Source organism: Aotus nancymaae, unplaced genomic scaffold (genome assembly GCF_030222135.1).
Source record: "Aotus nancymaae isolate 86718 unplaced genomic scaffold, 86718_ANA_hifiasm-v0.15.2.pri h1tg000011l, whole genome shotgun sequence".
Lineage (NCBI taxonomy): Eukaryota > Metazoa > Chordata > Mammalia > Primates > Aotidae > Aotus > Aotus nancymaae.
In genome coordinates, this window is record NW_026988422.1 from 59,481,242 (window position 1) to 59,497,859 (window position 16,618).

A 16,618-nucleotide genomic window follows, 5' to 3' on the forward strand; every position below is an offset into this window, starting at 1 on the left:
CTAATGCATTTGCAAGACGTACTTCAAAGCATACAGGCAAAGCAAAAAGGCCTTATCAGAGCTACAGCCCACTGAGTAGAAGAAAGAATTGCAATTTGAGTTTCGCCAAGTTAACCATCAACTTAAAACACATACATATACATTCTTTAGAGTGACATAATACAATCCAGTCTCTACAACATATCATTCAGAGTATCCAGGATACAATATGAAACTATTCAACATAGGAAGAAATAAGAAAATATGACCTGTCCTCAGAATAAAAGATAATCAATGAAGACCAATCCTTAGAAGGCCCAGATGATAGAATTAACAGACAAGGATGTTAAAGTGACTGTGCACACGGATATAAAGGAAAATATGCTTTAATGAATGAAAAATACAAAATTTTGGCCAGGCATGGTGGCTCATGCCTATAATCCCAGCACTTTGGAAGGCTGAGGTGGGCTGATCGCCTGAGGTCAGGAGTTTGAGACCAGCCTGGCCAACATGGCAAAACCCCAGCTCTACTAAAAATACAAAAATTTGCTGGTTATAGTGGTGCATGCCTGTAATCCCAGCTACTCTGGAGGCTGAGGCAGGAGAATTGCTTGAAACTAGAAGGTGGAGGTTGCAGTGAGCCAAGATCACACCACTGCATTCCAGCCTGGGATCACACCACTGCATTCCAGCCTGGGGGACAAGAGTGAGACTCCGTCTCAAAAAAAGTAATAACAGTAATCAAGACAGATTTCCAAATGGAAATTGTGAAACTGAGAAAAACAATATCTGAAGTACAGAATACACATCTTAACAATATTGAGTCTTCCAGTGAGTCAACATGGTATATCTTTGTACTTATATAGGTTTTGTTTATTTTTTTAATTAATGTTTCATAAATTCACTGTAGTGACCTTATGTATTTTCTACTAGATTTATTCTTAGATATTTGATGTATTCTCATGATATTATAAGTTTTTGTTGTTGTTGTTGTTTTGAGGTGGAGTCTCTCTCTGTTGCCCAGGCTGGAGTTCAGTGGCACAATCTCGGCTCATTGCAACCTCTACCTCCCGGGTTCAAGTAATTCTCCTGCCTCAGCCTCCCAAGTAGCTGGAACTACAGGTGCCCACCACCACACCACACTAATTTTTGTATTTTTAATAGAGACAGGGTTTCACCATATTGGCCAGGCTGGTCTGGAACTCTTGACTTTGTGATCCACCCACCTCAACCTCCCAAAGTGCTGGGATTACAGGCATGAGCCATTGTGCCTGGCCAAGTTGTATTCCTTTTTAAAATTTCATTTTCCAATTGTGTATTTCTAGTATATAAAAATATTATTGCATTTTGTTTATGGATCATGATTCCTGCAACTTTGCTACATTTATTTATTAGTTCTAGCAGTGTTTCTGTAAAGTTTATAAGGTTGACTATGTAAACAATCATTTGTCAATGAATAATTTTTTTTTTCTTGCCTTATACCAATAGGTCACCCATTACTGGTGTTGAATAGAAATGTTTTCTAGTTTACTAAGAATGTCTGTCATGAATGGGTGTTTGATTTTGTCAAATGCATTTCATGTCTAACAGTATTAATATATGACTTTACTTCATTCTCTTAATGTGGTGAATTATATGACTTTTTTTTCTAATGCTAGCCTTGCATTTCTATGATAAATGCCACTTGGCCATGATATATTATCCTATTTGTATTTGATTGGTTGGTTGATTAGATAGATAGATTTTATTAGCTAATATTTTGTTAAAGTTTTTTATGTATCTGTGTTCATCAGACATATTGGTCTGAAAAGACCAAAAGAAAGTAATTTTTTTTTCTTGTAGTATCTTTGTCAGATTTCTGTATTAGAGATATGCTAGCCTCATAAAATAAGTTGGGAAGTTTTTTTTTTTTTTCTGTGCTCTTTTCTGAAAGAGTTTATGAAAGATTGGAATTATTTCCTCTTGTTTGATAGAATTCTATTTTTTTTTTTTTTTTTTTTTTGAGACAAGAGTCTCACTCTGTCACCCGGGCTGGGTGCAATGGCATGGTCTCTGCTCACTGCAACCTCCACCTCCTAGGTTCAAACGATTCTCTTGCCTCAGCCTCCTGAATAGCTGGGATTACAGGCATCGGTCACCACTCCCAGCTAATTTTGTATTTTTAGTAGAGATGGGGTTTCCCTATGTTGGCCAGACTGATCTTGAACTCCTGACCTTAAGCAATCCACCCACCTCGGCCTCCCAAAGTTCTAGGATTACAGTAGTGAGCCATCACGTCCAGCATAGAATTCATTTTGAAATCATCTGGACTTAGAATTTTCTTTCTTTGTAAGAAAATGTTAAGGTTTTTAAATTTTAAGAATATGTATTATGATTGGGTACAGTGGCTTATGCCTGTAATCCCAGCACTTTGGGAGGCTGAGGTGGGTGGATCACCAGAGGTTGGGAGTTTGAGACCACCCTGACCAATATGGAGAAACCCTGTCTCTACTAAAATTGCAAAATTAGCTGGGCGTGGTGGCGCATGCCTATAATCTAGCTACTCAGGAGGCTGAGGCAGGAGAATCACTTGAACCCGGAGGCGGAGGTTGTGGTGAGCCAAGGTCGCGCCATTGCACTCCAGCCTGGGCCACGAGAGCAAAACTTCGTCTCAAAATATATATATATGTATGTATGTATTGCAACAGGTCTATGATTCACAAAGCACTGTTAGCAGACCTGGAGGCCTTGGGGAAGTTGGGAGGAGTGGGGGATCCTCGAGACCCTTTGAGGAAGCTAACAGAGTCAAACCGTTTTCATAGTGATACTTTTTTCACTGTATTGACATTTGCACCAATGGTACAAAAACGATAGTGAGTTTATAAAACTGCTCATGCCTTAGCACGGATTCAGGCAGTGGCACCAAACTGTAGTAGTCACTGTATTCTTTACTACCATAGCATTTTCACTTAAAAGAAATGCCAATGCTACTTAAGAATATCCTTGATAAACAGTAATAATAATTTTTTATAACTCAACACTGGAGTATATATCTTTTTAATATTCTATCTGACAAAATGAGATGTACACATAAAGCAATTCTGCTGCATAGTATATGATAGTTGTCTCAAGGAAAGGCATTTGTGACTCTGAACTTGAAAGAGCATCTGATAGACAAACTGTGGTTATTTGGATTTGGATATTTGGCAGACGTTTCCTCAAAAATAAACAGTGAGCCTATCACTTCAGAGTATACAAGTGGCAGTATTTGTTGTCAATGATAAAATTACAGCTTTTCACTGTGAGTTTGACATCTTCCTAATACTTGAAGATTTAAATATCTATACATTTCATAAAGTGCCACTGAAGTGGATAGTCTGTCTTACAAAGAAATAATTTCTCCCCAGAAAGCACCTCCTTCATAGCCTTATAGTGTTTCTCACCAGAAGCACCATTGGCATTTTAAGCAGCACACATTTTCCTAATATAAGACTATTCCTTACATTTCTGGATATTTAATACCCTGACCCCCATCTGTTAAATGTTGGTGATACCTCCACCCCCGTCGTTGTGACAGTTGAAAGCACCATCAAAAAGCAGGGGCATCGTTGTACATGGTAACTCATGTTTGGCTGGACTTGGGTGGAGGAGGTTGGTGAAATGGACCATGGAATCACACTCTGTACAAATATAACAATCCTCTGCATATCTTTATAGAGAGTACAACTTCCTGTTGAGGTTTTGCTTTACATTTTTCAGATTCCCTCCAAGTTCTCTAAAACCAGTATCCGTTTGATTTAACCATAGGGAAAAGTATAGCCCTTCAATGTTTATTGCTGGAGGTTGCAGGTATGCTGCAGGAAGGGCAGTTGTAGAGAAAAACATTTCATCCTGCAGTGCCACAGTACAATATAGAAAAAATAAAGTTCTAAATGGATAGGCTAATAAGAGAATGTAGTATTTAGAAAAACTTGCAATATTGTTGCCTATTCACTACATATGTACAGGGGAAATATAGCATAATTCACTTTGAATCAGGTGTTAAGCAAAGAGCCTTTCTACAGCTGATTTTCTTGGCTCTATATACTCTGTTGTAGAAATAAAGTAAAAATGATTAGAAGATATTTACAGGGCCTGTGTACAATATTATGTTTTAGTATTGAGCAAAGAAAAACACTAAAGTTTGGAGAGAATGATTGAACCTCAAAATTTTTGGTAGTAAAAAAATTAGAAAAATAGAATTCGTTGAGGTTCAAGAATGGGATGGAATTTTGGTTGAAATGGAAACTATGAGCTGCCTAGAAAGGAATATTTAGATATATAAACTCAGGCACCAGAAATCAAGGAAAGGCCAAGTTATAGTACACCTGGCCTCGTCTGTGTCGATCATTATAGCACTTGCATATTGCAAACCCCAAAAGCTTGTACTTTACGTGTGAGATACCATGACCTGAGTAACACCCACTGTAACTCAAAGCAAACAAGTTTCTCATGGCACTGATCACATTACACAGCTGAGCATTTCTGCCCCCACCCACTGTTGCACTATAAAAATTCCTGCCTCTTTGCTAAAAGCCTCCACTTGCTTGAGAAACTTCCTTTTGTGATTTGTAGACTGGGCTTATGTTACTGATGAGATTAAAAACAGATTTCATTGTAAAAGTTTATGATATTCCAGTCTGTTCAATATGTGTACAGTTGGAGGAACACATCCCTTCTTATCCATAATTCCTTATTTGATCTTCTCTTGCCCACTGTCCTACTCTTTATTTATCCACAGACCCCCACCTCATATTCACACACCTGCAAACCTGTCCATGATCATCCCCAAATAAAGGGGCCTGGTTACAGACTTTAATTTCTGATGCACAAGAAGGCACTAAAGTGAATGTCTCCTGGGGATATTTGTTATTAAAACAGCTTTTAGCAAATGAACCAATCTAGCTAGCCAGTGAAATGAATTCTGACATAAGTTTTATAGTTATATAAGTCCTTTAAATCTAATCTCTGAGTCTAGATTGCTTCCTGTAGCTGGAAACTTCTGTGACCAGCAAAGCAAGAATGAAAGCAGAATCACTGTTGATGGGCTTTCCGAACTTTTGTCCAGTTGTTGTAAATAATAGTTTCATTCTGGATTCCGTGCCCTAATTAATGTGGAAATCTCAAGGTTAGTCAGGTAAAGCCATTCCTGCTTTTTCACCCGTTTCTTTCCTTTGTATTCGTTTGTTCACCAGATCAGCCCACTCTTGCCTGGAACCTAGATACCTTCCTTGATGGCTGCCCCTTCTACTCACAGCTGACTCTGTTCCTTTAGCTGAGTCAGTAGCTATTCAGTAGTTCTGGGTGTTTTGTCTTCATTAAGCTTTTCTCTTCCCTCACTAATGAGAAAAGAGATAACAGGTTTTTCAGGCTTCTCCTTTCCTAACAATGTAATCCTGTTTTACTCTCACTCAACACCCTGCTTTGTGAATAATGTTAACATTTTATTAATGTATTGAAGTATTTATTTATATTTGATCAGTGCTTACCATATTTCTCCATATCTCTAGAAGTCTCTTGGGAAGGATCATGCCCTTTTAACTGTCTAATAACATGCACACTGAGGCACTTGAAGAAGGATCACTCAAGATCAAATGTCACACTCAGAAAACTTAATAGATAAGCTGTGAGCTTTTTGGTGTGTTCTCCAAGAAGATTAGCTGATGGTATATAATTGAGAAACTGAACTGTGGGAGCCAAACTGTGGGAGGAGATGAGTAAGGGATGTGACATATCAGAGGTGAGATTATGAGATAGAAAGCCTTTCATCCATGGACTTCAGAATACAGTTGACAGACTTACCCTTAACGAGGGATTTGGAAATCTCTTTAAGAGAGTTGGGAAACGAAAGCAGAGGCCCCAAAAGACCAGGCTGTAAGGGAAGACACAGGCAACAGAGGAGCATGGACTTCTGAGCTCGGCAAACATTTTACTTTGCTCCCTCCCACAGTGCTCTGTTGAGTCATCAGGACAGGCTATAAATAAGCAAGTGGCTTATAGGTCAGGACTCAGGAAGATCTGTGTAGCCTCATCCCAGGGTTGCTACACCTCTGTCATTGAAATGACTTTAATGCCAAAGGAAAGAATAACACTGATTTAAATCACTATGAACACGTCTCTCAGTTTAGGCATCCTTTCATTTTTTTAAGTCCTGTTAATCAGGGCTTGGAGCAAGATTGTTCACTATGAGAGTCTTATGTTTCTTCTATGTAGTTTTCTTATCACTGTACCTAAAAAGAAAAAAATACGGTGTAATTAAAGGAGCTCCTAGGCTGGGTGCAGTGACTCACACCTGTAATCCCAGCACTTTGGGAGGCCGAGGTAGGCGGATCACCTGAGGTCAGGAGTTCAAGACCAACCTGACCAACATGGAGAAACCCCATCTCTACTAAAAATACAAAATTAGCCAGGCATAGTGGCATATCCCTGTAATTCCAACTACTTGGGAGCCTGAGGCAAAAGAATCACTTGAATCTGAGAGGTAGAGGTTGCAGTGAGCCAAGATCGTGCTGTTGCACTCCAGTCCAAGCAGCGAATGAAACTTCATCTCCAAAAAATAAAAATAAATTAAAAAAAAAAAGAGGAAGGTCCCAAGAATAACCAAAAGTGTTAAGGAATCAAAGGACTGACAAATAAGACTGTTCTCAAAAGAAATGAGACCTTTAGAAAATCATATTAAAATATATTTAGCATTAAATTTACCATTTTAACCATTTTTAAGTGTACAATGTCATGGCATTTACTACATTTATACTATTTTGCAATTATTAGCCACCATCTATCTTCAGAACTTTGTCATCATCCCAAACTGAAGCGCCTGTACTCACTGAAAAATGACTTCCTATTCCCTAATTCCATAGCCCTTGACAACGTTGTCACCATTGTACTTTCTGTCTCTAAAATTTACCTATTCTAGGTACCTCACATAAGTGGCATCATATAATATTTGTCCTTTTGTGACTGACTTATTTCACTTAGGATAGTATCTTCAAGGTTCTGTACATATTGTATGTAGATTCATCTGTTGATGGACATTTGGGTTGTTTCATCTTTTGGCCATTTTGCACAATGCTGCTATGAACATTGGTATACAGTTATTAGTTTTAATTTCAGTTCTTTTCCGTATATATCTACAAGGAACATTTCTGGATCATTTGGTTATTTTGTGTTTAACTTCTGGAGGAACCCTGGAAGTGTTTTCCACAGTAGCTGTACCATTTTACATTCCCACCAGCATTGCACAAGGGTTCCGGTTTTTCTACATCCCCAGCGACCCTTGTTATCTTCAGGTATTTTGTTTTGATAATAGCCAGCCAAATGGGAGCAATGTGGTATAAATGGGGTCTTTTCTACTGGGAGCAATGATCTCAGAGGGGAAATGTAGTCTAGAGTTGTACAGACTTCTGCTAGGAAGTACATAGACATGGTCACCAGAATCTAGAATTTAAGAATTTGGGGTTGGGCACAGTGGCTCACACCTGCAATCCAAGCACTTTGGGAGGCTGAGGCAGGGAGATCACTTGAGCCCAGGAGTTGGAGACCAGTCAGGGCAATGTGGTGAAACCCCTGTCTCTACAAAAAATACAAAAAGTAGCCAGGCATGGGGGCACACGTGCACCTGTAGTCTCAGCTTCTCAGGAGGCTGAGGTGGGAGGATCACCTGAGTATGGGGAGGTCAAGACTGCAGTGAGCTGTGATTGCACCACTGCACTCCATTCTGGGTGACAGGGTAAGACCCTGTCTCTAAATAAATAAATAAATAGGCAAGGAAGATAATCAAAGTATTTAACAAATATAGCATAGCGTAGGTACTGATTATTCAAAAAGTCCCCCAGCACTTCGCCTTCCTGGGGTATACAGATTGTCAGCCTCAGTGGGGACCATATTGAGGTAAATTTGGAATAATGAAAAAAGTGTCTTCCCACACCGTTTATGTTACCCAGTGATAGGGACATAAGCTCAATTATAAACAGCTTCTAAAAATATTTAGATATTTAACTAATGCATGCCTAAGAAAAAACAAGAATTGTGTGTGATGAACCCTTTTCCTTTTGAAGTTGATGTTAGAGAAGATGATTGTGCATCTGTTCCTGCCTTAAGTTAGCCCACTATCCTGCGTTTGAAGCTCTCTGAGCTCTTCTTGTAGGTCTTCTAGCAATCACAGGGGAGTGAGATTGTTATTTCAGTTGTTTAACATCCAGCAAATATTTATTGTACATTTACCATGTGCCAGGCCTTATGATATGTGCTAGGTGCAAATCAGACCCTGTCCTTGTCATCATGGAGCCACGGTTTAGTGGGGGAGTCAGATAATATCACACAAGTAGATTTGTAATTCCAAACTATGCTTGGTTCCATACAGGAAAAATACCCAAGACATTTATCTCCTTTCCTTTACATTGTTCATACAACCACTCACTCTAAGTAACCTGAGTGCTTTTCTCTTCAGGAGCCTCCAGACAGGTGGCTTTGCCTGGGAAGGAGAGGTAGAAAACAACGTGTACAGCAAGGCTACAGGGGTGGTCCCCCAGCACAAGTGTCACCCCACAGCAGGCAGCTACCAGCTCCATTTTGCCCTGCAGCAACTTGAGGAACAAAACCTTCAGTCCCGGCAGCTCCTGAACCAGAGTCGAGCCCAGCACCAGGTAATTCAAGATAAGTCTTTTCCATGTTGTTAATATCTTCCTGCTGTTGGTTTGTTTTTTTTTGTTTGTTTGTTTTCTTAAAGGTGAATGAATGAAAAATGTAGGATTCGTTTTCCAAACCTATGCCACCCTGGCTTGGATAGCTCATGGGGGAATCTACTCTTGAGGAAGAACTGTTCTGCAGCCATAACATTGGCTTTGCTTGAAGGTGATGCTTAACCAGTGTTTGACGTGATTTCTTGATTTGAACGTTGCTATGCAAAAATCTCTATTGTAGTGTTTCCCCTTTCTGTTGTATGATCTTAGTTTAGTAACCTCTCATAGGGTCTGATTCTAAGATACCTGAAAGCTAGCATTTTAATCTTTATTTCTAAATATTCTACTTTCTTGCCGTGATATACTTGGCATACTTAAGTGATATTACTCATTATCTAAGATTTTCAAGGAATAAATAACTTGCAAGTTCTTTTGGTAGGAAATGGATGTACGTTAGGCTGCAGGTCATCTATAAATGATAGCTATTCATTCCACAAATGTTTACTGTGTATCTATTGTGTACTAGGCACTGTTTTAAACAGTGGGGCTATAAGGTGACTGTACACACAAAAATCCTTGCTGTTGTGGAACTTACGTGTAGGGAGATGTTGATTCACTACTCACTGTCTGTAAAATACCAGAAACTCCTGAGTGTATGTGTGAGGGAGCTATATAAGTATATTGCACTAATATATCAATATGGCCCCAGTTGTACAGAACAGGAAGGATGACCTCACCAAAAATTCAGGCCACAAAGAGTTAAATTTTTCTTGGTGACTCAGGATCATCATTAGAATAATTACTATGTTTCTACAGTGGAGTTATTGGACTGAATTAGTACTGATTCTATAAGCTTTTCTGACATTTGGTTATGTGAAGAGAGAATCTTTTCTCAGTTTGAGCTCCAAATCAATCATTTTTTTCTTTTTTTTTGAGACAGAGTTTCGCTCTTGTTATCCAGGCTGGAGTGCAATGGCGCGATCTCGGCTCACTGCAACCTCTGCCTCCTGGGTTCAGGCAATTCTCCTGCCTCAGCCTCCTGAGTAGCTGGGATTACAGGCACACGCCACCATGCCCAGCTAATTTTTTGTATTTTTAGTAGAGACGGGGTAATGTAATCATAATGTGCATGAGTTTGTACAAAATTATTATTTACTCAAAGACTAAAGCAACATTTACCAAAGGTTTTTTCCTCTAAATAAAACAATTATTATTATACACTGTGTCTTACCTTTTCAACTACTATGCATAACAAAATGTCATTTTGTTATTTCAACATAGTTCATCATTTGATCATCTTTACTTGCAGTAGTATACGCTGTACATTACATTAATTCATCATAATTGAGAAATTGTAAGTGCAGGCATTTGCGAAGTAGTTCTTTAGACCATTTTTACTGGAGAAAATAAGATTTCTTAATCTGGAAAGCATAGAGTATAGTATCTCATTGTAATTACCATATCGCTTTCTATCATGTAAAATTTTCTTCATTTAGAAAATCTTGGGGATAGTAGACACATTTAAGCCACTTTTCATTTTCACAACTGCAGATATAAATGTGTGTCTTCGTTTTTGCTTGAATTTGTGTTCTTAGATTTCTTAAAGCTTTTTAAACTTTAAACTCCCTGTCATTCAGAGTACTTGAGAATGCCAACTTAATCAGATACTGGATAGTGGAAATATCACTATATAGCCTGAGGATCAAAAAACTACTTATCAGGCCCTTGGCTCATTACCTGGACAACAAAATAATTTGTGCACCAAAGCCCTGCAACACGCCATTTACATTTATAACAAACCTGAACATGTACCCCTGGACCTAAAATAAAAGTTAGAAAAAAAATATCTCTGGCTCTATTGAATCTAGACAGTTGGTACATTTTAAACCATGCTTCAATACCTTGAAATGGTGGATGATTAAAGGAGAGGCAGTTTTGTTGATTTGCACTTTTAGAAATTGCTTCATTTTTAAGTCCTTCTCATACTTTTGATTAGCTTCCAGCAACTCACATTCCTTTGAAAATTCAGAGTACTGTACCGCTATTCTTGTGTGGAATTTCTTTTCACTGAGGATTATACTGGTTTAGTTTCACTGAATTATGAAGTATATGGAAATTATGTTTTTTCGAATGTGTCAGAATATCTGTTTTAGGCAGGAGGCAGAACTCCCAAGAAGGGAGTTATCTCGTTCTCCTGGAGAGCAAACAGAAAATCATTCATCATAATTGTATATATGTGTATAACATTTTTTTATTTCTTCTCCCCCACACCCTGAACCCATTCTTCTAAACCACAGCTAATTTAGGTAAAAATGAGTAAGGGTGAAGTTTCTGGGACTATAGGAGACAGCTAAAGTAACTAAATTCCACTAGCTTCAAGCGTTTATAACTAATAAAATAGCAAATAAGATATTGAATATTCTAACAGGAAGAATATGTAGAAACTTAGAGCACTTTATTTTGGAGGGTATTTAGAATCACTGCACAGTGGAAGCAAAGCCCTACTAGATTTTATGCCTTTGTATCTTACCTGTGCTAGATCTGACCATTATAATTATCACTAAAGTGTCTATTGAAGCATGGTTTACATTCTCAGTATTCTGTGTTTCTGACCTTGGGTTACCCTTTAGATAGCAATGGTACTTTTCTAATGAACTCACACTTTGGATTCATTTTCCTAAAACATAGGGAGCCATTGGTATAACTAACAGTGTGGTTAACTGCCTGTTTGAAAGCAGTGAATAGAATTGAAATCTGATTTACCTAGCATTCATCCATAAAAGAGGCCTGTTTATGGAACAGGATGTTAAAGGAGGCCTTACATTTATATTATATTTTATTATGTTATATTACATTATATTATATTATGTTTATGAACAGCACCTCTCACATAGTAACCTCCTAATAATGTCTCGGAAAAGATCATGCAGCCTTTCTCTCATTGAATACAGAGGAACTTCTCCCTTCTTTTCTGCCTCAAATCAGAGCACTTAGATAGCCAGCTTATTGAAGATGTTAATTTCCGCTTAAACTGTGATTCAGGATTTGAGTTTGGAAATGGACATCTCTCAGCATTCATGGAGAATGAGCTTTGAGCTTCGTCTCAGTCTAGCATTGCACTCATAAATCTAGCAGTTGTCATACACTTAATCCCCCCTGCAAAAGACTGATCCTGTAACATGGGAGTGAGAGAGGAAAGTCACCCAGAGCCAATGGCAGAAGTTTTCAGGGACTGAGAGACAAGAAAATTGGTGTGATACAGTCCATATGATAGAGAGAATAATAAACAAAATAAGACAAAATTGAAACTGTGAGCTTTTACACACTGATGGTAAAACCAGCAGTTTGAAAAATATTGTTTTAAGTCAGAGCAGAGAGGTCAGCAAACTTTTTGTGTTAATAGTAAATATTTTAGGCTTTGCAGGCCATAGCATCTCTGTTGTACTACTCAGCTCTGCTGTGGCAGAGTGAAAACAGCCATAAACAATATGTAAATGAATGAGTGTGGCTGTTTTCCAACAAAACTTTAATGTACAAAAACAGGCAATGGGCTGGATTTGGCCTGTAGGCCCTAGTCTGCAGACCCCTAGACTAGAGTAACAGAACCATTTGAAGGGCCTGTTAAAATACCAGTTGTTCCTCCATCCCATTGCTGATTCATTAGGTTTTGAATAACCTAATGAATAGGCAGAGTCAGCCTCTCTTTTTGTTTTAATAATAGTAACCACCACTCACTAAGCACTTGCTATGTTCCAAGCACCATTCCAGGTTCTCTATACACATTAACTCATTTAAAATGAATTTTAGTATGGTTGGGGGAAGTACAGAATCTCAAGAGTTAGGAATAGTCAGGCGAATCTGTTGTAGATTGATACAGCCCAATGCATGTCTTCTGTCTAATTCCCTCTCCTTCTGCTGGCTTCCTGCTCCTAAAGGAGAAGGCAAAAAAAAAACTTTTCTTTCAGCTGAGTCGGGGACTTTCTTGGGCAACAGTGACTACTGGTGACATCAGCATGAGTAGCTCTCCATGCTGGGGTCTGTGAGGAGGGCTGCACCGGCTGTGAGGCCCGACTGACCTGATTCTAATTGCAGACATTGAGCTGATGTTATTCTTGGCGCAGGACAGAGCGATTACTCAGTAGTTTCTGTTAAAGTGATCCTTTGTTAAACTTCTGCTCCCAACCCACTCCCTGCTTCCTTCCCTCCCACTCTCTTTTCTGCCTCATCCAGAGTGAGAAAGAGCCCGAAAAGCAGAAAAGTTAAGGACATTTTGATGACCAACACAGAATTGCTGAAGTTTCTTGTAACAATAATGGGATAAAAGAGAGATTTTAAATACATCTTAATTCTTCACTGGTTCCAGTCTCTTTACAAAGCCCTTCAATTTTTAGTGGACTTAACTTTCAACATTAGTAAGTAACTCAAGATAGGAGAAAACTGTGCATCCTAAATTTCTCTCATCCTTCTGCCCCATCTGTTCTTTACTTCTCCCTTCCCACCATGCCCAGGTTTACCAATCTAATCTGGATTCAGTAATCCCAGCAGAAACTAATGTTCCTGTAACAGACAGGACTTGGGGTAGCTCAGTGTTCACATCAAGAAGTCTTTCAGTTTGCTGGTAACATCTTGAGTGCAGTGTGTAACCAGCTTTTTGCTAATGGTATGTGTGTACATGCACAACCCCACAGGTGTGGAAAGGATTCCCATATAAACCGAACCAAGTCTTGTTATTGTGCTCCTAAAAGTTCATTGCATATGTCTAAAAAAATTCTGCCTCCTCCTTCAGGAATGAATTCTGTTTCGCCAAGCCTTCAGCTGCTGTGTGTTTGTGTTGTGGAGGAGGGGAAAGAAAGAGAAATTCAGCAGGCACCCTTTCTCCAAGCAGCCGGCAATAACGTGCTAGCTCCTCAGCGCGGCACAAAGAGCAGGCAAACAGTCTAGCCATGCAGGAGGTGTCTCGATATATCTTTATAACGGTGTATCAGAAAGGAAGGCTGGACTGGAGGCATGAGAGGGGAGGGGTGTGTGTGTGTGTGTGTATGTGTAAGTTCTGGAGCATATGGACTGGAGGCATGAGAGGGGAGGAGAGTGTGTGTGTGTGTTTAAGTTCCGGAGTGTGTGTGTGTGTGTGTGTGTGTGTATGTGTATGTATCTAAGTTCTGGAGCATATTGACTCCAGAACTTAATGTCATAACCTATTGCTGCTTTGTTTTTTTGTTTGGTTTCTTCTTTTGATCTATTTTATTTTTCCACCTGACCTTTAGCAGGAACTCATACTTAGTGTCTAGCTTTTAGTTATTATTGATTTTCCTACGACCATTTGATTTAGTAGATTTTGCCAAACCGAACTCTTTTATTCTTATTTAGTGAAAATATATTGAAAATACATGAAATAATACTGCATTCAGTTGTTTTGGAAATGGGCACTCTAGACAGGCTTTGGAGTCATCCAACACACAGTTTAAGTCTTGGCCCTGACTAGTCCATGACTTAGGACAGTTTATTCAGACTTTTGGAACCTCATTTTCCTTAACTCTAATTTGGAGATGATGATATATGCCTGTGTGTTATCATGATTGTAGTCCTCAGGATGTAACATTGATGTTACCATATGTCAAGCACCAAAGTGGCCATTTTTTGTGTGTGATCTCAGTGGATCTTTAGAGCTGCCCTCTTTTTAGCCTCACTTCACAGATGAAAAAGCATAGTATCATTTATGTAACTTTCTCAGGGTCACGTAAGTAATAAATGGTAGAACTGGGATTTGAACCCTGGTCTGTCAGCCTGCAGTATCCAAGCTCTTGGCGATTATGCTATGTGCTGCTGCTGCCTCCTGCTAACAAGGCATTCAATAAACAGCTACAATTTCTATTACATAAATTTTATGTTGCAATTTATATATTCAACAAATACCTTTTTTTTTTGAGACAGAGTTTCACTCTGTTGCCCAGGCTAGAGTTCAGTGGCACTCACTACAACTTCTTGGCTCAGTACAACCTCTGCCTCCCGGGTTCAAGCAGTTCTCCTGCCTCAGCCTCCTAAGTATATGGGACTACAGGCGCATGCCACCACACCTGGCTAATTTTTATATTTTTAGTAGAGATGAGTTTTCACCATATTGACCAGGCTGGTCTCAAACTCCTGACCTCATGATCCACCAACCTCGGCCTCCCAAAGTGCTGGGATTACAGGCATGAGCCACCGCCCCCAGCCAACAAGTACTTAACTAACTCTTATGAGACTGTGTTTGAAAAGTTATTCTCAGGTGTCTTCACCAGTCTCCTACTATTCATAAGCACCGTCTCAAAAGAAAAGTTTTCCTGAACTTAGGCCTAGATGTTATCCCAGTTACCTCAATTCTTAATTAAAGAAATATCTTAATAAGGTGTTCTTGGGCTTAAAAATCTTAGAAATGCCCATACTTTACCCTCCCTTGTACTTTGATTAAGTAATAGGTTTAGCAACTAACAAGCCATGCAGTTTCCTGACATTTGTTCTAGAGGTTTGGAGATTAGGAGCGCTTGTATGGGTTGTTATTAATTCCTGTTTTATTAATAACATGGAATGATTTCTCTAATTATTACATTGTCCTTTCAACATTGTTACTGTTACTGGTAATACTATTTTAATTTTGTTTCTATGATACATGTTTTTCAGAAGACTCCCAGGAAACATGACAGATGTCTAAAAATGTGACTACCACAGATGGCATGTTCGACTAATTCATATTATGCTTGCTTTTGCGATACCATATAAGTTTGATCTTAGTGTATTATTACCATATAGACATTAGTTCATTGTGTTAATTTATTACTGATAGTAACATAAGTCCCCTGGTTATCATCATGCTGTTTTCTAAGCTATTGCTGGGGGAATATTCTGGAATCTTAGAGGAAAATGAACATATAGTAAATGCTTCCGGTGCACTAGATTAGTCTTATCTGCATTCCACTGATGAGGAAACCCATGTTCAAAGAGTTTGGGTAACTTAGCCAAGATCACACAGCTGCCTAATTGCAGAGATAATATTCATACCATGTCAGAGGACTTCCAAAGCCCCTTTCTACTCTACCATCCTCCCCCACGACAGAACTGACTCTTCATTTTCTTTTTATTTTACACGTTTATCATCAGTCAGATAAGGCATTCCAGCATCATTACTACTGCACTGCTATGTACTCTCATATACACAAATCTTTTTTTAAAAAAAGGGTCAGTGTAATCAATTAAGATTCAGAATGCAGCTTGGTTGAAGGTATTAAGAGGCAACTTGTTCACATACTAGCCACTCAAGATTGATCTTGTTTGTTGTGTAATGTGAACATGTGAATTTGCTGCAGCTGTCTGGTGACCAGTTTCATTCTCTTCTCTCCCTCCATGGCCTGTGGTTTGTTTCTATTTGTCTGTAGGTATTTGAGGGACTCATGTAACTTTGTGTGAGATGATGAAAGACTTCATTCAGTTCATCCATCTGAGATGGTGGCAGCCGGGGAAAAAATACTTAATGAATATATGACAGTAAGGTCTGTGCAAGATATTCACAGTAGACCAACCATGTGAGATTCTGGGCCAAACAAAACAAATTATGCATTTAAAGACAGAGACAAGTTAGATGTTTATAACCTCAAAGTTGTAAAGGAAACTTAGAGATGGCCTTTGACTAATTATTTCATTTTAGTAATCAGGATGCATAAGATACAGACACATTAGGAGAACAAGGGCCCTGATATACAAATAATTTCTTACAAGTACTAGCAAATAAAAAATAAAACACACAATTGAAAATGCGGCAGAGTTATCTTTCTTTAGCCAGTTGAGCTTTCTATCTGGGGTCATGGCTGATCTTTTGAGGTTATCTTTATACATAAACTTTTCACTTTAACAGCAAGTTACAAACATTTGCTTTACAGACAATTTTTTCAGCCTTTCCTTCTCTAGAA

General features: G+C 38.7%; 1 protein-coding gene across 12 annotated transcripts in view; it reads left to right on the forward strand.

The window, feature by feature from the left end:
* TTLL5 (tubulin tyrosine ligase like 5) overlaps positions 1–16,618 on the forward strand; it is a 285,182-nt gene that overhangs the window by 194,440 nt on the left and 74,124 nt on the right. For 11 of the 12 annotated variants that reach the window (XM_012438103.3, XM_064375047.1, XM_064375050.1 and 8 more), the window contains one exon: positions 8,447–8,642. In XM_012438103.3, coding sequence (XP_012293526.1) covers positions 8,447–8,642 — 196 coding nt within the window. Of the gene's footprint in view, positions 1–8,446; positions 8,643–16,618 lie in introns of those variants that run through there. The other variant, XR_010342086.1, reaches the window with a different exon arrangement.